Genomic DNA, 21,090 nt, shown 5'->3' with positions numbered 1-21,090 from the left:
CCCCCAGACACACCTCGGCTCCCATCTGCAGACCCCACTCCACAGTAAGGGTGAAGGCCAGTGAAGGAATCTGGGTTTTATTCTAAGCGAGGCAGGAAAGAAACTGTCGAAGGGCTTTAACAAGTAAGTGACTTGAACCCAGTTATATTTAGGATTACTCCGGTTTCCTAGATCTCCACCGAGGAAAGGAAGAAGGTGGTTGGACCTATGCCATCTGACTGGAACCAGCTGGCCCGTGCTGTCATGGTGACAGCCAGCGCCCAAAGCTCATCTGTGTGGCTCACACTTGCCTCTCTCCTCTGGCTTCTCTGGCAGAAGCCCTTGACTTCGAGCATGGGCCAGACCAGTTGCCCTACAAGCTTGGCGCCTTAAGGAAGCCTCGTACAGCCTGATAGGGTGTGGGTTCACACCCCCGACACCCTAACACTTAGAGCCACAGGTGAGCCCTACTGGTTGGATGAGTTCTCCAAGGGTGCTGGGCAAGGTAGTACTGCACGTGCCAGTAGCAACACCCTAGCCTACACCACTGTCCTCCAGAAAAAAAAGGGTCCTATCTGGCTTCAGCGTCAACACCCAGAGAGGTCTGGAAGATTTTGGCTGCCCTCTCTCTGCCCCAGGATGAGTGGGAAGTAAAGGAAGTCGCTCCAGGGAGGCATTCCCAGGGGACCCTCGGCCTGGACTTCAAACATTCTAGATTCCATTTCTTGCCTCTTGCTTCCTGAGGCTTCTCCCAGAGCCCGAAGTTCTCCTAGAAAGAAAAGCCTGGGTTTGAGTCTCAGCTCTACTCTCTGTTAGCGTGTGGCCTTGGAATCCATCAGCCTTGCTGAGGCTAAGGTTTCCCTCATCTATAAAATGAGAGTAATTAGAGCACCTATCTTCCTATTGGATGGTTGTGAGGATTTAATGTAAAGCACTTAGCATTGTGCGGGCACATAGTAACTGCTCAGTAAAAAGTGGGGCGCCATTATCACTATTCCTTTGGAAAACAGAGAAAACTTGACACAGGTTATCAGACTCCCAGGAGACAGACCAGATGTATTGGCCTCTATGTGTCTATCATGGACATTGCAATGTAGAACTGGACACCATACATAGAGCATTTGGGAAGGACCGAATGCTTCCATATAACCTGGTTCCTGGCAGGTTATAGACATTGTTTATTGAATTGAGCTAAATTTTACAGCTCATGGAAAGAATGATGGAAAGTTGTATGCAAGGCACTCAGAGTCTTGGGAGTCAAGAACTATGGTAGGGATGGTCAGGTGTGGTGGAGATAGGAGATAACACAGGGACACCATAGGTAGTTCTGGGTCCCTGTAGAAATAAAACAAAGGCGAGCGAGCTCCCACTTGCCACCCATGGCCAGAAACAGAGCAGCCCTGGGCCTGCCCTCTGTTAATACTGTTGTATTATCTTTAGTCAGGTATCCTCGCCAATGGCAATAAAGATGCAGAGTAAAATATCTCAAATAGTAGGTAATCCAAGTCCCTTTTTATTGGCCTTAGTTTGAATTTCCCAATCTTCCTCTCTCTCAGGACATTGTTTGTCTTTCTAATTCTGCTGTGTTTAAATTTCCTTAGCAGACGCCGGAGTTGGATATTAGAGGTATGTGGCCAAGGGCATGTTGCATGAGAGAGCAGGCTTGGTAGGAACACTGGTCGGGACAATCCTCCAAGTACGGACTGCACCAATTTGTAAAGAACTGAGAGTGGAATGTGTTTACTTCCCAGGCTGCTTACACGGTACTTGGTTTCCTAAGCTCAGGCAGTGTGTGTGTGTGTGTGTGTGTGTGTGTGTGTGTGTGTGGTTTTTTTTTAAGTCAGATCTGTAAAAATTACAAGGACAAACACAAAACACAAAGGATTTTAAACATGGGGGCCACAAAGGGAAAGTGGAGGTACAGGGAGGGCAGAAACTATTCCTTTTGGAAGCCCAAGGTATAGTTTTGTTTTATCTATAATGACAGCCAGAACCAAAGACACAAAACCCAAGTCAGATGCATTCCCACCTTGTGGAGGTTTCCTTTAAGACAACTGCATTTCTAAAACCTGGTACTGGATTAGAGTATACACTCCATGAGGAAAGAGACTGGGACCTAGCACAGTGCCTGACATAAGCAACATGTGCCCCTTAAATACCAGTTGAATGAATGAATGAATGAATGAACTCACAGAATACATTAGGGAGAACTCCTGGCACATAACATAATTCCATATTTTATAAACGTATTTGCCATGAGGGCCTTTTAAAGAGAGGTCCTCTAAATTTTTAAAAAAGGGGGATCCTATTTACATACATTCATGTAGATTTATTGCTCAAGCAAGAGGCACCTGAACTTTTAAAGTATTTCATAAGCAAGGGGCCCAGATGAGGAAGCAAAGAAGGAACCTCCAGCTCAGGAGGATGGCAGCAAATGCCCCATTATTTTTGGCCGGAGAGATCAAGTGATCTGTTGACAGCTTTAACACCTCCAGCCACACCACTCAGGGACAATGATATCAGAGACAATTACTCCCCTTTAGTTTAGCAGAAGAGCCAGCAAGCAGGTGTCTGTCCCTGGAGAACTGAAGTCTCCCTCCAGGCTGAGCCCAGAGCTCCACCCTCCACCCCCAAGGAGAGGCCCCTCTGGGAAGACTTGAATTCCTCCTCCTCAGTGAAGGCTTGTGTTGCCATCCTGTCACTGTCACCGCCTTCCCACTCCCCACCCCCAAGAGAAAAGAAAATATTTTTTTCTAAATGACAAATTCAAATTAGCTTCATTTTGAAAGACCATTGCGAATGTTGCAATGACCTTTGCAATAACTGGACACACCCTAGAATCAGTAAACCAGGTTTGAGAGCTGCTGACTTTATGAGCACCTGACCTGTAAAACACAAGCCCAGTTTGGGGCTCAGGCCAGGACCATTCTCATATCAGGCAGGAGAGAACCCAGCCCAGAAGGACCTGGTTCTGCCTCTGCTGTGTCCTCTGGAGCAAGCCACTGTCCCTCTCTGGGCCTCAACCTCCCCGACTGTATTGTGAGAATGATGGATGCTCTGTGACCTCTGGGGCTCCTTCTGGCCCCAAAGCTGTGTCTTACCACCTGCCTCCCTTCCAAACAAAACCCAAAATGGAGAGGAAGGAAGAATGGGAAAGGGAAGAGAATAGTTCAGAAGGCCAGACGGCAGTCAACCTCCCTCTATTTCGGCCTGCTTTCTTCCTTCTGCAGGAGGATTCCCATTTCTTCCTGGGTTGTTGCTTTTTTTACTACTTTTTATTTCTCTCTCTTTAAACTCAAAAGCCACAAAACCACAACTCACCTCCCCCGAATGGGTCATTTGGAAGCCAGAGCTGTCTGTCAGGGCTTAGGTGTGTCAGGCCTGGCGTAGTGCTGGTATCTAAGTGAAGACCAGGCCAGGGCAACCATGTGCTCCTCCTCCAGAAACCCAGTTTAAATCAATATTTATCTAACTGTATTTATAGAAAGTGGCGGTGGTAGGGAGGAGGGGGCGGGGTGGAGAGGCAGGGGGATCTAAAACAGAACAAGCCACAATGACTGATGCAAATCCTTGTGGCCAATTCGCTTCTGCAGGGCAGGGTTTGTTGTTGTTGTTGTTGTTTTAAGGAAAAAGACCCAGTTTTTGATGAACCTGCTGTTGGCTCGAATACCATAGCAACAGCCCCAAGTCCTCTAATATGCCCAGAGGGCAGACTTGGGAAAGGCAGAGTGGGGGGGGGGGGGGGAGGGAGAGGGTGTTTCCTAGGAGCATGAACTTGAGTTAGGGCCAGAGAGTTGAACAACTCTTAAAAGCAAGAAAACGCTCTTGTTGGCTATTCTGTTTCCAGCCTAACTTCTCAACTTTGTGTAAGCAAGGTGTGTACAGGAAGGCTGTGGACAATCAGCAGACTATTTCAAATAGCAGCGCTGTTCCAGGTGGCTGGGTGACCTTGAACTAGCCATTTCACCTCTCTGGATTTCATTCCTTCGCTGTAAAATTCATACCTGTGTATATGGTTAAGACCTCGGGCTCATTCTGGAATCAGAGGCCTAGGTTCCAAACTCAGCTCTGCCACTTACCAACCATGTGACCTTTGGGTAAATTACCCGGCATCCCTGCTCCTCGGTAAATGAGTGTAATAAAATTGCTTGTGTCAAGGGGTGTTGTAAAGATGGAAGGAGATAATGCATGTTTAGCCCCGTACTTGGTATACAGTCAGTGCTCAATACATGGTAGCCAGTATTGATATTATGCGGTACATTTAGTTGCTGCTGCTGCATGCTGGTACCCTCTTCATTTCCTTCATTTTTACCTCCAGACTTTTTGCTCAGCCATCCTCAGATGAAAACCCCATTTCTGGGTATGACAGTGGGAGAGTGTTTTGGTCATTAAGGGAAGGTAGGTGAGCAGCTTTTGTTTTGCCTTGCAGCTGATGGAATATCCCTTTCCCCCAAAACCAGGAATGTCTCAATTAAGCGTCAACTTCCTAAGGCCCTTCCCCCTTTCCCTGGGTCCCCTCTGCAGGGTACCCAGTCCCTGGGACTCTAAGAGCCACAATAATATCCTTGAAAGCCTACTTCTGGCATTTAACCAGTGGGCAGAGATCATATTAAAACCAGAAAAAAATGTTGAATGGGGAACATAATTTAGGATGCAGAGGAAATATGAGTCTGATTTAAGAATGTTCTTTATACAACCAAAAACAAATATCCCACTCTACCTTCAGCATAAATCAACCCAGAGTTTTCAGAAAAAAGGGCAACTGCATATAGTAGGTGCTCAATGAATATTTGTGGAATGAATGAATGATAAGACACCTGCCATGCAGAAATGTGACCAGCTTGAACATTAGTTGCCATCAAAACCCTCAAATTAAGCATAAGTCCCTGCTCTTTAAGCCAGTAACTAATGCACTTTCAGAGTCACAGCTGATCTCAGTATGCACTTTCAGCTCTCCAGGCCTTACCTACCATCTCCTTGCAAGCTCTGTTCTTTACAGCCCAAGAACAGTGTGTGGATTATGCATGCAGCAGCAGCAACTGATTGCATTGCATAGTATCAATACTGGCTACCATTTATTGAGCACTGACTATATACCAAGTATGGGGCTAAACATGCATTATCTCCTTCCATCTTTGCAACACCTCTTGACACAAGCAATTTTATTACACTCATTTACAGAGGAGCAGGGATGCTGGGTAATTTACCCATAACTCTCCCTTCTTGGAGGAGATCAACATTTCCAATTCTCCAAATCTTTAGAAAGTCTGTCACGTGTACCCTGGCCTTCAAACCTGATTGCTTTGCCATAGCCAATAAATGACAAATCCAATCAATCAAAGAATGTATATTACATGTCTACTGCAGTGGTTCTCAACCTTCTGGCCCTTTAAGTACAGTTCCTCATGTTGTGACCCAACCATAAAATTATTTTCGTTGTTACTTCATAACTGTAATGTTGCTACTGTTATGAATCGTAATGTAAATATCTGATATGCAGGATGGTCTTAGGCGACCCCTGTGAAAGGGTCATTTGACCGCCAAAGGGGTTGCGACCCACAGGTTGAGAACCACTGGTCTACTGTATGTCCAGTGGTATGCTATATGCAACAGTGACATTTGCTGAGAAACTGTAGGTGATCTTTTTCCTTAAGATGCTAATCATCTCCCTGTGAGGATAAAGCAAATGCACAGGAAACAAGTAGAAAATTGCATGGTACTGATTATCAAAGCTAGGAGGAGTGACTATTTATTGAGCATTTACTGTATTCCAGATATTTTAGATGTTTAAAGGGAGTGCCTCGTTTAGTGGTTCAGCAATGACATAGGCTGGTGATACTGTTATTCCCATTTTACAAAAAGGAAATGAAACCTCAGAGAGATTCACACAGCCAATAAGCAGCAAAGAAGGAATTAGTTCCCTGCTCTGATGACGGTAAAACAAGCATGTCAAGCTCAAAGGCTAACACAGGCCAAATAAACAAGGCATGTGGCCTGCAGGCCTCGAGTTTGACATGCTTGCTGTAAACCTTTCACTGTCTCAACTGCCCAGACTTAAGAAATAGCCAGGGGAGACTTCCTGGAGGAGGTGGGAACTGACCTAGGTCTTGAAAAGTAGGTAAGATGCACCTAACCCCAAGGGAGTAAGAGAATGAGGGCATACTAGACAGAGGGAAGAGTCTGAGTGGCACACAGAGGCACCAGGAATGTCTCAATTAACCATGCTTGCTGGTAGACCTGCTGGACAGGAGCAGAGGAGATTAAGTCAGGAAGGCAGGGTGGGGCCAAATGATACCACACAGTAGCAGCTTCCTCCATTAGGAGGAACAGGCTGCTCCTTGGCCTGTTCGTGCCCCCAGAAAAGGACCTCACACTCAAACCCAGGTACTCCATCCCAGACCACAGCTTCTACTCCCACTTAATCATTTTTCTCTATCCTAAGCGTTGTCCCGAAAGTCACCTTCCCCAGGCACGGAGAAGCTCATTTCTGTCCTCTACTGAGTAGACCTCTCCTTGTTTCCTCTTGCCTACTGAACAGCTTTTATGCACACAGCACCCCTTTGTGAATCTTTCTCTCTCAGTTTTAACCTTTTCCAAAGCAGGAAGCAAATGTTTGTTTATCAGTCCATCCTAAATTGCCACCCCTCCACTGGACCCCACATGGATTTAGGTGATGATGCCAGAGGTTATTTATATATAAGTGCTGAATGTGTGGTAACAGAGCCACAGTCTCCGCGATTAATGTTTCTGGAGGCCTTTGAGATTCTTAAGGATTCACATCGGTTGGAACTTCGGGAGAATGTACCTGCCTAGAGAACCCTTGCCTTGCACAGAGCAGTCAATGCTGGGTGACTTGCTTTGGTTCCCCTCCCCCCAAGAAAACTCACCATATCTACTGGGAATAATTCAGCACGGTGGCCACAACTTGGTGAGCACTCCTAGCATGGAAACCTCAACTAGGCAATGAAAAGTAGTTCTGGTGAGAATGGAAAATAAGGCAAGCTCCTGCCAAATAAGTACTTTGCAAACAACAGTAAAAACGGAACGTGTGAACTCATGACCAGGGTCTATCGGGGCATTTCAGGAAGTTCTTACAGAACCTGAAATGGAGAATCGAATTGAGGCTCTACAGCCATCTCCGGGGAGAAGAGCGTCCCTTCAAGAAGGGATTGGACCAGCTGGCCGCACTACAACTCCCAGAGATTTCCTGGCTTGCCTCCTGGCCCCACCCCCTGTCTCTGGCCTCAGCAACGCGTGACGTCATACGAAGCTGCCGCTGCCGATTGGCTAAGCGACGCAGCTAGGTCAAGTCCAGTCAGAGGAAAGAAGTTTGTCTCCATGTGGAAACCATGTGTCTCTAGCTGGGAGGGGGTTGGAGGAGAAGGCGGAGAAACTAAGATCAAGTGATTACAGGGGAACTGGCTGAAATGAAGGCGGGGAGGTTGTGCACCTGAGCCGGCTAGCCTTGCCCTTTGCAGTAGTGACCTAAAATAAAAGAACCAAAACTTGCCCAAAAGACCAAACTTGAGCCCTCCCATCATCATCATCATGAAAAAGCTAGGGTCCCTGCTTCCTTCCAAAAACCAGGGACCTAGGAAACGCCGGAATCCTACCGGAACGCCCTGATCCCCATCCCTCCTCCCAACGACGAATGATGTAAGCTTTTCGGAAAGCGGGGCTCTGAAGCAAAACAAGCCCCGCGCGCGCGGAGCGACCCGCAGTGCCCGAGCCGGGAGCACGCACGACCCGCCCCCCGACTCACGTTATTGCTGTGCACACGCGGGCCGCCGTGACGCGCGGGCATTGTGTGCAGCGAGCAGAAAACAACAGCGAGCGCCGCCAGCGCCAAGAAGCGCCCCCAATAAAATGAGGCCGATGTGAGGCCCGCGGGTTTCCGTACCCGGACCGGGAGCGGGTGGCGGGGGGGGAGGGGGGGCGGTGATGGAGTGGATCAAGTGGCCACCGTGGGTCTTTCCAGTTTGAAAGGGGGGTAACAGAGGGCCCCGCAAAGGGTCGCCCGTAGTTTGCCGGAGGTCGCCCTCGCCCGCGTGAGCTGTTGGGGACTGGAGTGGGGGGTCTCAGTAGCCGAGCCGGGAACGGCGCAGCGTCCCACGCTCTCGGGGAAATCTGGGGGCTGTTGACATCACGTCATGCCGAGCCAAACAGCAGCGGCGAAAAGAGGCAAGAGAGCTAAAAATACTCCCGCGGGGATCCGGGCGGGGGGGCGGGGGGGCGGGAGACGGTGTGGAGCGGGGCCGAGGGACCGATTACGCACTCGAAGTTGACTTTGGGGCGCTGAGGTTCCGAGCCCCTCCTGGGGGCCGGCGGACGTGCGGCGCAGACGCCTCGGGAGAGGGACCGGGAGGAAGCCCTAGGCTTTCTCAACCTGGGGAGCCCAGCTCTGTTGTTGCTGTCCCGCCCCATGCGGGGCAGCCCGGCCCTCTGCTTACGTGACTAGTGGCCACGCCGGAGCCCCGTCCTGGGGTAAACAAGGAGGTGGCGGCGGCCAGGAAGGCCGGGGTGGGTAGTGAGGGGTGGCTGAGGTCTCCGATTGTTTGTGGGTGCAAAGGGGTGACGGGACGCGGTGGAAGCTCCAGCAGCCTCCTTAGTACACCCCACTGGGGGAGGGGGGCCAGCCAGGTTCGCCACACGCTTCCAAGGTGCCCTCTTAGGGTGCAGCCCCCCTCCCCCCCCCCCGCAGATGCCGGCGCTACCAGACGGGCTCCAGAGAACAGGGAACCCGGGCGGGGGACAGCTAAAGAAATCTCGCCCCTCCCCCCGCCAACAAAAGCAAACACACCAAACAAAACCAGGTCTTCACCCGTTTCCCCACCAGCTCTGGCTTTTCAGTAACTACCCTCCTGACAAATGCACAACCGCCACCACCATCACCCCCCCCCCCCAACACACACACACACACACACACACACACACACACACACTCCGAATAATAATAACAATCTGATTTGGCTACACCGCCGGCGATGCGCCTTTCTCGAAACCCAGGCAGGCACTCCGAGAAAACAAGAGAGAAGAGAAAGAAAAGATCGCATCACCGACCTCCCAACACAAACCCTTGGGTTTTTGCCTTACGGCTTTTGAAAAATTGCGTTGCCAACACAGGCTTACTTTCACCCTGGAGGCCTGGGGTGTCGGTCAGCTATGGTGTTTTTGTGTTTGAGGGTTGTTGTTGTGTGTTGGGGAGGGGGGAGGAGGTTACAATATCTGACACGTTGCAATCGGACCATCCCCCCACCCCCCTTCTTATTGATCTTCCTACTTGCTCAGACAGATTAAACAGACTGGTCTTCTCTAGTCTGTCGTTCTATCTGCCCCTGCCCCTGCGCCTGCCCCTGCCCCTGCCCCTGCCTTCTCGCAGCTATTATCTGTGAGGACCGTGCTGGCGACACCGCACACGGGTGCCCCCGTTAGGGCGCAGAGTCGACTGCCTGGGGAGGGCTGGGGGACCTGGCTGGAAGGAGCAAAAATGAAACAAACAAATACAAAAAAAAAAAAAAAAAGAGGCCAGGCCGGGGTGGGGTTCCCAGCGCGCCCCCCCCCCCCCCCAACGCATCACTCTCCACCTGAGCCGGGGTGGGGAGGTGGGGGTGGACGGTAGAAATCGACCAGAAAGGCGTTTGCCTTCCTCGCCCTGCGCCCTAGCTCGGGAGCCGTCTCCCGGAAAATAAAGAAACCGCACACAACAGCCCACACCTTCTTCCCCAACTATTGTTTCCTGCGAGATCCCAAAGTTTCCTTCTAGCTGCGTCCCCCTCGCCAAGTTTCCCCGGAGGACGGCGGGTTCGGGGCGAGCTGCTGGCGCCGCTTGGCCCAGCCGGCCTGTTTCTTAGGGGAAAGGAGGGGGGGAGGGTGGCACCCCAGGGCACCAGAGGCGAAGGGGCACTGCACCGGAGGACGCGATGGCCTGAGCCCGGCCCTGCTGCGAGAGGGGAGAGGAAAGCGAAGCGGACGGGAGGGAGAAGCCCAGCCGAGCCAGCCCGAGCCCACGCCGCGAAGGGCTTTTCGGTGGCTGCTGTTGTTATTGTTGTCGTGTATGTCTGTGTGTTCTCCTTCTGAAACCGCTGAGCACTGCCTACGGTTTCCAACTTTCGGCTTCTAATCCTCCCCACCCCACCCAGGAACGAGCGACAGAAAAACAACACTTGTCTGCCCGAGAAGGCTCCGGAAAAAAAAAAAAAAGAGAGAGAGAGAGAAAAAAGGAAGAAAGGCGACCTCGAAGAGCTGAGCTCTTGGCTCAGTTGTCACAAAACAACAACACTCTCTTGCTCCCCGTCCAGGCGATCCTCCCAGCCTGCGGGAGACGGACAGACAGATGCACGGACACCCCCCTCCACCCCCCCGCCCCGATCGTCTTTGTTACATCTTTAGCAGCTTTGTGCGTGCGTGTCCTTTCTCCCGTGTCATCGGTTTTTCCTGCCGAGAGCTGGATGTGTGCTGGGGGGAGGGAGGCGCGGGCCGAGCAGGCGACAGGGGTCGCCCAAGTGGGCGAGGAAGAAAGAGCCGGGCCCCGAGGAGGAGCGGGGGCCCCCAAACTTACTTTTGTTTTCTTTCTCGATCTGCTCCAGGTAGCTGGCGGCCTCGAGCAGAATCTGCACGTTCTGCAGAAAAGTGTTGATGTGCTTCTCCATCGAGTTCTCGCTGGTGTTGAAGATGTCCGAGAAGGGGCACCTGAGCTTGGCCCCCGCGGGCTCGTCCGGCTGGGCAGGGGGCTGGGGCGCGGCCACGGCCGGGGGCGCGGCGGGGGCCAGCCCCGCGCCCTCGCAGCGCGCCTCCTTGCGCGGCCGTCCGCGTTTGCCCATGGGGGGACCGGGGTCCGCCGAGCTCGTCCTCGGGTAGGGCTGCGCGGCCCGGCTGGGCTCGGGCCCAGGGAGACCCGGCTGGCTGGAGCGGAGGAGGCGCTCGGGCGAGGAGGCGATCTGACTTCCCGAGCCTCACTGCGTGCGGTTGTGTGCCCGAGTGTGAGTGTGTGTCGGTCTCGCAGCGGGTCTGTGTGTATGGGAGATTGAATGAACCTACAGGACAGACGGAGGCGCCTGGGTCCTAGTGCGAGCCTGCCGCCAGCCGGCCGGTCAAAATAAAAGGTGGAGACTGGGGAGGCCGGGACCGCCCCCTGGCCGTCCCCGCACCCCTCCCCGCCCCTCGGCGAGGAGCGCCGTATTTTAACCCGAATGGAAAAAATACCCGATGCCTCTGCACCTGCATAAAAACAAACTACTAAGTTATTTTTTCCTCCACATCAAAATATTACCCCGAAAAGCGTCTAGCTAGCACAAGGCTTGGCACATAATAGGTCTCCAAAAAATGGTAGCAGCTATGACTTAAAAAAAATAACAATAAAAAACCCAATCAAAAAAACCCATCACGTGTAATCTGAAGTCCCCCCCATACACACACACACACACACACACACACACACACACACGCAAGGCCTTGTGCCTTCAAAGGGCCAAATGAAATCTCCAGGCCAACAAATCCCAGGTTACAGATTTACTCTCTTTCTTCCTTTAAATGCAAAGTTTCATCCAGGAAGGGGAGGAGATGTAAGCGAGTCTCCATGCTCCTCTTCCCGGCCCTGGTCCAGCTGTGCAAAGCTCACACCAGGGCGCCATCACACCTGGCCCTTTGATTTGACAGAGAGGCAGAAGTGGCAGCCCAGGGCCACCCCACTCCAACTGAATCCCACCTTTTGGCTCTGAAGACCCCTACCCCAGTTGGCATTATTTTCACTGCTGCTGCTGTCACCCAGTTACTGTCTGCAGGACCCCTGGGTGCTGTGAAGGCCTCTGGGAAGTGCCATAGAGAAGGGTTCAAGTCCCACCTCTGATGCAGACAGACTGTGTGAGCTTGGGCAAGTCCCCTAACCTCTGGTCTAAGTTTTCCCACCTGTGAAACTCTAATAGGAGTCTTGTTCTTGCCAGGCCTGTGTGGCTCAGTACTTGAACGTCGACCTATGAACCAGAAGGTCACAGTTCGATTCCCAGCCAGGGCACATGCCCAGGTTACCACTCCATCCCCAGGGTGGAGCATGCAGGAGGCAGCTGATCAATGATTCTCTCTCATCATTGATGTTTCTCTCTCTCTCCCTCTCCCTCTGAAATCAATACAAATATATTTAAAAGGAAAAAAATTAGAAAAAAAAAGTTATGTCATGATTAAATTATATCTACATTGCACACACTACCTGGCCCATAGTAAGATATTTTTCTTTCAACCCAGACCCAGACAAGAGGCTGGGTCCCCTACTGCATCCAAGAGAACATAAGTTGCAGGAGACAAGACTTCTTCACTTCGTTGGAAAACATCTCTGCAACAAGCCCATCTAAATATTGTCACCTAGCAAGGCCACCTGGAGTTTTCCTCCCAGGGAACCATTTTCAGAGAAGACCCAGGAACACTGCCCCCTAGAGTTGTGCCACCCAGCCACCCCACTCAGAGGCAGCTTCATACACAGGTGTCAGGAAGACTCTTACTGGGAAACTTTTTGGAAAAAGGAGAGAAAGTGCATTTCTTTGTAAAATCCGCACTAATAGAAACTTTGGAGTGCACACACCCTCACAGAGCCTTCAAAAAAGTCTTTTGCACTTTTATAATACAGCAGGTCCTCAAATAACGTCATTTTGTTATGTTAGTGAGATGCTGTAGAAACTTAACTCATTTATATTAATTAGCCAATGGAAAAATGGGTTTTCTAGTAAGTTATTTGCTTAAAGTCACCGAACTTATGGACAGGAACAATCAGTCAATCGACATTGTAAAGCCAATGTATTCTGAAGAGCTTCGAGATAAAAGTTCACCTTCCGTTATCACAACAATCACCGACTTCCTTGTTGCTATCAGAACCACAACTCAAGGTATTCATGTTTAAAATCTATAAATGTGTGAGGGCTTTAGGAAGTTACAGTTTCAAACAAGTTTTATCCAATACCGTTTTGCAAAAACTGGCATTTGTGTGAAATAGCCCTGATCTTCCGCAGCCCTAAATAGATGATAGTGAGACAATGAACCAGGGAAGCCCAGACCCCAAAAACCTTGGTCTAATTCCCAGGTGAAGGCCTGGGCCAGTGTGCACGTATGCAGTCCTGTAACCTACATGTACGTACACACACATGCACGCACACACACACACACACACTCATACACACGCGCGAGACAGGCACACTCCACGAATGAGTGCAGGGGTGGTAGTAAGGTGTGTTGTAATTATTTATTTATCCTTATTTCTTCTCTCATAGGTCTGTGAGCCTCAGAAAGCCCAGTGGGATCTTCAAGCTGGGCCATGGATCTGACCAAAGCCAAAATAAACAATGGCTTGAAGAAAATCTACCAAAAGTGCTGATTTGCACTATTCCCACAGACGGCCACAGCCCCCACCACCATTCCCATGGAAAACACCACCGCTGGTGCCAAATCAAGTTTTTCCCCCATCATAGGGGCATTGTTTTTTGTTATTATGTGAGTGCTTAGCATCAGACAATGGCACCACAAGAGACACAGTGGAGGCAGGAGAAATGCCTTTTTGTTCCACGAAGTCTGTGCCATTGTAGCCCAGAGTCTCATATGTAGCTTCGTCGCATATATTCATTTTGGTAACATGTATGTGGAAGGATGAATGTGCCAAGCTAAATTAGCTCAAAGCCCCTTTCTTGGTTTTGCAGAGCCCATCAAGTGTTAAATCATGTTAGCATCATATTGACCTCCCTTCCCCCACTGTTCCCAACTAACAGATTTCTCTAATAAAATTGGCCTCAACAGAAAGAGTGGTGGTTCGGGGGTTATATCATGGGACAGGCCTCCAGGATGCTGGGTTACAAGCTCAGCTCCATTCCCGATTAGCTTTGCTTCCAAGGAGGAACCATTCAAACCTTTTGCACCTCGCTTCCCCGGGGGCTTTGACTCCATAAATAAATAGGCCTCTTTGGAAACTGGCCGAGAATTTGTGCAGAGAACAGGTAGGGGGTGAGAAGGTAGGGGATGAGAAGGCAGGCGTAGCCCATGAGGGACATGGGCGCTCTCTGAAAGGAAAGCGCGACTGCAGTGCCCAGCAAGGCCGCCCCGGCCTTCCTAAAGGCCCCAGGTGTCTTGGGTGTCTACTCAGCATGGGTCTTGTCTTCCCAACCTTCTTTTTCTTTGTTCAGCCTGTTTGGTAATATTTTTCCATCAACCTTGTTTGCATTTTAAAGCAAGATCACTCTCTCTTTTATTTGCCCCTCTTTCCCCCAGACATTCTGTACTCTTACTTCAAAGGAGTTGTTTTGTCTGTAATCGTGTCTTCAGGTGCACAGAGGTTGGTTAATTACCAAGATGGCGCTAGGATGGTTGCCCAGACCTCCCCATCCTGCGACAGGATGGGATGCTGGGATGCCCTTGCCCACCCTGGACCGTTCTGGCTCTCCTGGGCTCCTTAGCTCTGCTCTTCCTCCTTACCTGTTCTCCCCTCGCTAGTCCTTCCTGCCTAAATCTGTCCCACCAAAGTCTAGCTTTTCTTTGGACCTTGCCAGCATGGCCAAGTCAGGTTCTTCCCTGCTCTTTGACCTGTGGTCTTTGTACTCAGGCTTGATAAATACCATCAAGAGATCTCCTGCCCCTGCGTTGTCACTTGAGTCCTAACCCCCAGAGCGTCCCCAGCCAGGTTTTCCCTGGGCACCTTTCCCTTTGACAAGGCATCATCCAGCAAGAGTGGAGGAGCTGGCTTGGGGCTCCTTCTCTCCTTAAGAGTCTTCACTGTGTCTTCAACTATTAGAAGGGAGGAGTGGTTTCAAGGAAGGCCCACGACTACAGCCAGGAGCTGTTAAGACACAAGTAGCATGTCAGGAACAAGGAGAGCTGTGGGACTCTGCCTCTCCCCGTGGCTCCTGGCACAGCCTTAAAAGGCCTCTTCCAACCACTCCCCACCCCCACCCCCACCCTCACCAGCGGGTGTAGACATGGGCAGAGGATAAATAGCCTCCACCCTCCACGGCCTCTCTCCCGGGTGTCACCTGCTCCTAAGCATTATCTCTGCTCTTATGGACTCTGCCCTCCCTCCTTCTGGACCTCTGAGGCTGGCAGGCCCTTCCTGTCTCAGCCCGGGCTTCTTCTGTACAACGCCCAGTACTTAAAGGGTTCATTAGACTATGAGCTCATCAAGGACAGGAAGCATGCCTCGCTCCCCCTGGCATTCCCAGCCCTGGTACCTGGCACAGCACATGCATGACACAAAACAGGGGCTTGGGCCATGGGGGTTGAAGGCAGGAATGCCCTTGCCTGCCTGCCTGGAATAGTGGTACTGGCCTTCATGGCTCCCTTGCTCCAGAGAGGCAAGAAGAAGCATTTGACACTGTCTGCAAAGCTATTTCTGAGTCACTCAATTAAAGTTTAAATATCAAGATGCTGTCTCCGTGGAGGAGCCAGAGACTCATGGAGCCAGATGGTTGAAGATCCCTGCCCCAAAAGTACTGAGGCTCAGCCTCCCTCTCCCCGTCCTCACGGCTCAGCCGATCTGGTGCCATGACGGGTCTCCTCTGTAACAAGATGCCTCTGATGGGGAATTTTCAAAATCACCAGGCAATGAAGGCAGTGGCCTGAGATCACGGCGAGAGTCATACACAGCTAAATTTTTTTTTTTGTTTACATTTTCTCCCTCTGGGGTGTCTTCTAGATGGATCCATTAGGCCCCTACTTTCTTTAATGTCTCTATATTTTTTTTATAAAGGGGAATTCATCGAAGATTCTAAATTCATATACATTAAGGTACCAGGGAATGATACTAGCTGAAATGCAATCATTCCCAGAGACATGTGGCATTAAAAGATGGCCAATGCCTTGAGCTAAAAAAAAGAAAGTTTTACCCAGCCAGTGTGACTCAGTGGTTGAACGTCGACCTATGAGCCAGGAGGACGTGGTTAGATTCCTGGTCAGGGCGTGCAGGAGGCAGCTGATCAATGACTCTCTCTCATCATTGACGTTTCTCTCCCTCTCCCTCTCCCTGCCTCTCTGAAATCAATGAAAATATAAACTTTTAAGAAGAACAAAGGAGGTCCATTCCTGTGCTCAGAGAGGTCGGCGGGGGCGCCTAGGACCCCAGTCTGTGGACCAGCGGGCCAACAGTCTTGGAGACAGCCCCCACATCCGGGTCATACAAAGCTACAGGTTAGTCTCGGACCTTCTGCCTGGACACCTGCCCCGCCCTCCGCTCCCCGAAGCCTATTTTCCCTTTCTCTGTTTCCGTGTCTCCTGCCTGAGCCCTGGAAGTTGCCCTCTCCCTTTCCCGACCCAGAGCTCAGTTCTCACCGGTGAAAGGATGATGAGCAACAAAGTGGGTACATTTATCATAGATAACACACATGAACAGATACTCAACCTGCAGACTAATGCCGCTAGTCAGAAGACGTATTTTACGTGTGTCAGACTTGTTTTAGGTTTAGGGACAGAGCAGTGAGCAAAGAGCCCAAACCCACATTCTCATGGGACTTATTTCTGACCCAGGTAAACATGTAGACATAGGACCCGCCTTCTGCATGCAGATATGCGTGTGAGCACATACATACACTCAAAGGCAGTCCCCTTTACTCCTGTGTCTTTCAGAAAATGAAATTAAACGCCAAGTTGAAGACAGAGTAATAGGATTCACCCAAAGGGACTGTTACACCCTCTTATGCATCACAGAAATAGTCATAAAAGAGAGTGTGGCCCTGGCTGGGGAGCTCAACTGGTTGAGCGTTGTCCTGTGCATCAAAAAGTTGCAGGTTCGATTCCTGGTCAGGGCACATACCTACGCTGTGGGTTCCATCCCTGGGAGGTAACTGATGAACATTTTTCTTTCCCCTCGATGTTTCTCTCTCTCTCTCTCTCTCTCTCTCTCTCTCTCTCTCTCTCTCTCTCTCTCTCTCTCTTCCATCCTCCCTCCTCTCACTAAATCAATAAACAGCCCTAACTGGGTTGGATCAGCAGATAGAGTGTCAGCCTGTAGACCAAAGGGTCCCTGGGTTTAATTCTGGTCAAGGGCGGGTTCAGTTCTAGTCAAGAGCACGTACCTTGGTTGCAGGCTTCTTCCCTTCCTGGGCTCTGGTTGGGGCACATGCAGGAGGCAACCAACCAATGTGTTTCTCTCACATCAATATTTCTCTCTGTCTTTCCCTCTCTCTTCCATTTTCTCTAAAAATCAATGGAAAAATATCCTCCAGTGAGGATTTAAAAAATAAACATATCATTGGGTGAGGATAAAAAAATAAGAGTGAGCAAGGGTTTGCCTTCATATTTCCCTGTCTTCTTGCCTACATTGGAAATTAATTTTGTTTGCATAAGACTGACCCTTTGCAGGTTTCCACAGTAGTAAGACATACCACATTATGTACCGGAATAGTTAAATTTTTAAAAATGTCATATGTCATTCTAATTGACATAGTCCCGATGATCTCACGGATATGTGTGGCCTGCCAAGGAGTCACGTCAAAACAACCGTCTGAAATTATAACCTACCTGGAAAAGTCAGAAACGTAATCAGAGGCTATTTTCATATAACTACACCCTAAAACACCCACCCCAGACAGGCAGGCACATGAGAATAACATGTTGGCATACAGTTGCAAGAATCTGCCTTAGACTTTTGATACTTAATTGCATTAAAGTAGAATTGAGTAAAAAAAAAAAAAAAAAATCCCAGACACAGAGGCTAGAATTGGGAAATTCTTCTTCATTTCCTGTCCATGTTTCAAAGCTGTGGAAGAGCTGGGCTCTGTCAATCCTCTGGCTGAGCGAATGTTAAGGAACATCTTGTTCATTTAATTTTATATCCTTTGAACATGAACACTTTCAGGTGCATTATATAGGGGCGGGCAAACGAGAAACAGTTTATTCTTGCATTATTATTTATTAATTATTGTATTATTTGTCAACCATAAACTGACTTTTGCCCATCCCTGTATATATGTGTAATGTGGTCCCAGATTGTCTTAGAGATACTGTTAAGTATAAGAGCTGCTATTCATAAAGTGCTTATAATATTCCAGACCTGTTTTCCAAGCACAATTTTATTTTATCCTCACACTCCATAAGGTATTATCATCACCCCCATTTTACAGATGAAAAATGGAGGCTGAGGGGAAAAAATGCCTTACCCCAGATGGCACAGCTAGCAAGTGACGCTCCCTGGTCCCAGCCGGGCAGAGCAGTAGGTCCTTCTTCCTCTTTAGAGCCACTTACCTTCCTTTGGTCCTGTCCAGCCACATGCCCTGTGGGTGTAAACTTATGCTGTGTAGCTAACTGGGGTTATGTGCATGACAAGGGCACTTGTTCCACATCCTCATCAGATTGTAGAATGAAAATGTCTCCAGTAAAGGAACTTGGATTCTCCCTTCCTAGGCTGTGGTTGTTCCAGAGTATCCATGGCATCTCTGGAGTGCCCAACCCTTCATAGCTTACCTGCTAGGAACTCAGCACAGGACCAAACCAGGGAGCAGGCAGCAACTTCAGTGTTATTACCAGACATCACCAGTCTCCCAGTGGCGCCTAGCTAACCTCTCATGATTTGTCCTCCCCTGTACAAATTAGCTCTGCTGCTGAGTTAAAGGCCAGACACAGTGCCATAAAAGACCCTACAAACACACATATATTGCCCTAGCCGGTTTGGCTCAGTGGTTAGAGTGTCAGCCTGTGAACTGAAGGGTCCCAGGTTCAATTCTGATCAAGGGCCTATGCCCAGGTTGCAGGCTTGATCCCCCAGTAGGGGCGTGTAGGAGGCAGCCAATCAATGATTCTCTCTCATCATTGATGTTTCTATCTCTCCCTCTCCCTTCCTTTCTGAAATTAATAAAAGTATATTAAACACACACACACATTTGCTGCTGGGGCCGGAAGTGGTGAAGCTGAGAGCCATCTGTGAGTGCCTGTGGAAGGAAGGCTTGCCGTCACCTAGGACAGAGGTTCTCAGCTTGCATCTGCGCATGACAACCTGAGGATAGGAGGACCAGACTTATCAAATGAAAGTACAGGGTGCCCAGTTTAATATGCATTTCAGATAAACAACAACTAATGTTTTAGCATAAGTATAACCCATGCGACAGTGGGGATATACTTATGCTAAAATTTTTAATAAGCAGCTGTTATTATTATTTCATTGGACTGCCTTTCCCAGATGCCCCCTGCAGCTCTTCCTCCCCCAAAGCTTGGCAGCAAAAGAGCAACTGGAGCTCCCCAAGGAGTCCCTCTGCTGGATGGAACATGGGCTCAGACCCTCTTGTTCTCACCTTCCTGGCTTTGAGCCCTTGACCAAGCCTGGTAAGATAGGATTACTCACAGCATAAAACCATGGCTTAGATTGCACTATAGGGCCCCGACTCTCTGAACTCCAGTTGTGACTTTGTCACCAACTGCTCATGATGTAGCCAGGTCTTGGCCCCTCTTGGGGCTGTGTTTTCATTTGTAAGATGGGTAAAAGCCAAATGGTCACTTCCAGTCATAATACTCTATGATCAACTTACTTGTAAAAATTCTGGCCTTGACTCCATAGCCACTCTCTCTCCCCAGAGAATTAAGATTCCTTTTCTACCTATTCCCAGGGTCCTGAAGTTGAACGCTGGGGTCCTGCAGGGTGAAGAGGAGATATTCTGCCTTCTCTTCAGGTACATATATTCTTCTGTTTTGCTAAAGCACACATATCTTCTCACTTTGAGTTGTGTATTAACCAATGCCACCCCGATAAATAAGCAAATAAAGAAAGAAACCACGTTTTTAAGCTAAATGTGAGTCAAACAAACAAACAAAAACAAAAAAGGAAGGAAACTTCTGTGCTCATTCTACCTTTTGCCCTTCTGTAAAATGGCCACAAACTCACCATCACTGACCATTGCCAATGTCCATGGGTACAAACATAACTGAAATGCAAAGGGGCTATTTTGAGGTCATTTCAAAAGCTGAAGACCCCCTCCCAGCCCAGCCTGGAGAACCCTGGATACACCTGTTCCTTTTCTCTTAAGTAATCCTTCCCTAATCCTTTTTCAAATTTCACCTGTTGCTGGAGTCCACTGCTGTTGTCATTTTTTGAAGGACAAACCTGTTTTTCAAGTGGTAATTGCATGGGCCATCTGTCTCCATTCGCTAGCCCCCATCCCACCATCTTTCTCCAACCCCCTCAGTGAGTGAAATAACAGTGCAATAAAAGACTCTGGTTTCAGCAGACAGCATTCTGTCCATGTGTGTTTAATATCAGGATGAACCTACGAACAGACGGGGTAACCAAAGGAAAAGTCCTCTTTGGGTTTCCAGAAGTTTTCCTGCCACAGGGCTCAGAACTTGAGAAATGGCTGATGAAGAAAATAATTTCATTAGTGCAGATCCCCAGGGGGTGTTGTGCTGCTTTTAATATATATATATATATATATATATATATATATATATATATATATATATATATATTAGAGGAAGGGAGAGGGAGTGAGAGATAGAAACATCAATGATGAGAGAGAATCATTGATTGGCTGCCTCCTGCACACCTCAAACGTGATCGAGCCCGCAACTCGGGCATGTGCCCTGACTGGGAATCAAACCATGACCTCCTGGTTCATAGGGCGACCCTCAACCACTGAGCTACACAGGCCGGGCATGCTGCTTTTTTACGAGGAAACGTAACTGGTGAACGTTCATGCTGATGGGTATTCTGAGAGCACGCCTATCTTCATCAGGGCTTGAGATAAAGTCCTAATCAAAGTGGTCATGACTCCTTTTGAAGCTGCACAGGAAAGCTCTAGGAAGCACAGTTTAAAAGACTCTCGTTCACAGGAAACTCCTCCTTTATTAATAGTATTCAGAAATTTGTTTCTGGTCTGGCTTTGGTAACTCGCTGTGCTAAAAGAAACCTCATAGGAATTTGGACAGTTTTTCTGGGAAATCAAATCCAAAAGGTTAGGGTGGGGCTTGCAGGTCATTAATTTCGAGGGACATTGTTAGCCACCACTTGCAGTTTGGGCATGGGAGAGCAAGACCCAACAGGGGGGCATGTTGGTGTGTTTAGGGTAGCCATTCTCGGTGTAAAACTATCTTTACCTTTCCTCTTTGAACTGGTAAGGTCTAATGTCCTTTGATGGAGTTAATTTTACTGTGATAGCAGATTTACCC

General features: G+C 49.2%; 1 protein-coding gene across 1 annotated transcript in view; it reads right to left on the bottom strand.

Moving 5' to 3' along the window:
- MXI1 (MAX interactor 1, dimerization protein) overlaps positions 1-12,108 on the bottom strand; it is a 73,483-nt gene extending 61,375 nt beyond the window's left edge. Inside the window, exon 1 of the mRNA XM_081104477.1 lies at positions 10,538-12,108. Within this exon, the coding sequence (XP_080960603.1) occupies positions 10,538-10,799 (262 nt within the window). The 5' untranslated portion in view covers positions 10,800-12,108. The remainder of the gene's footprint in view (positions 1-10,537) is intronic.
- Positions 12,109-21,090: the final 8,982 nt, after the last annotated feature.

The sequence above is a fragment of the Myotis nattereri genome, assembly GCF_964212035.1.
Source record: "Myotis nattereri genome assembly, chromosome: 13".
Taxonomy (NCBI): Eukaryota; Metazoa; Chordata; class Mammalia; order Chiroptera; family Vespertilionidae; genus Myotis; species Myotis nattereri.
This window is presented reverse-complemented; position numbering and strand designations above follow the sequence as displayed.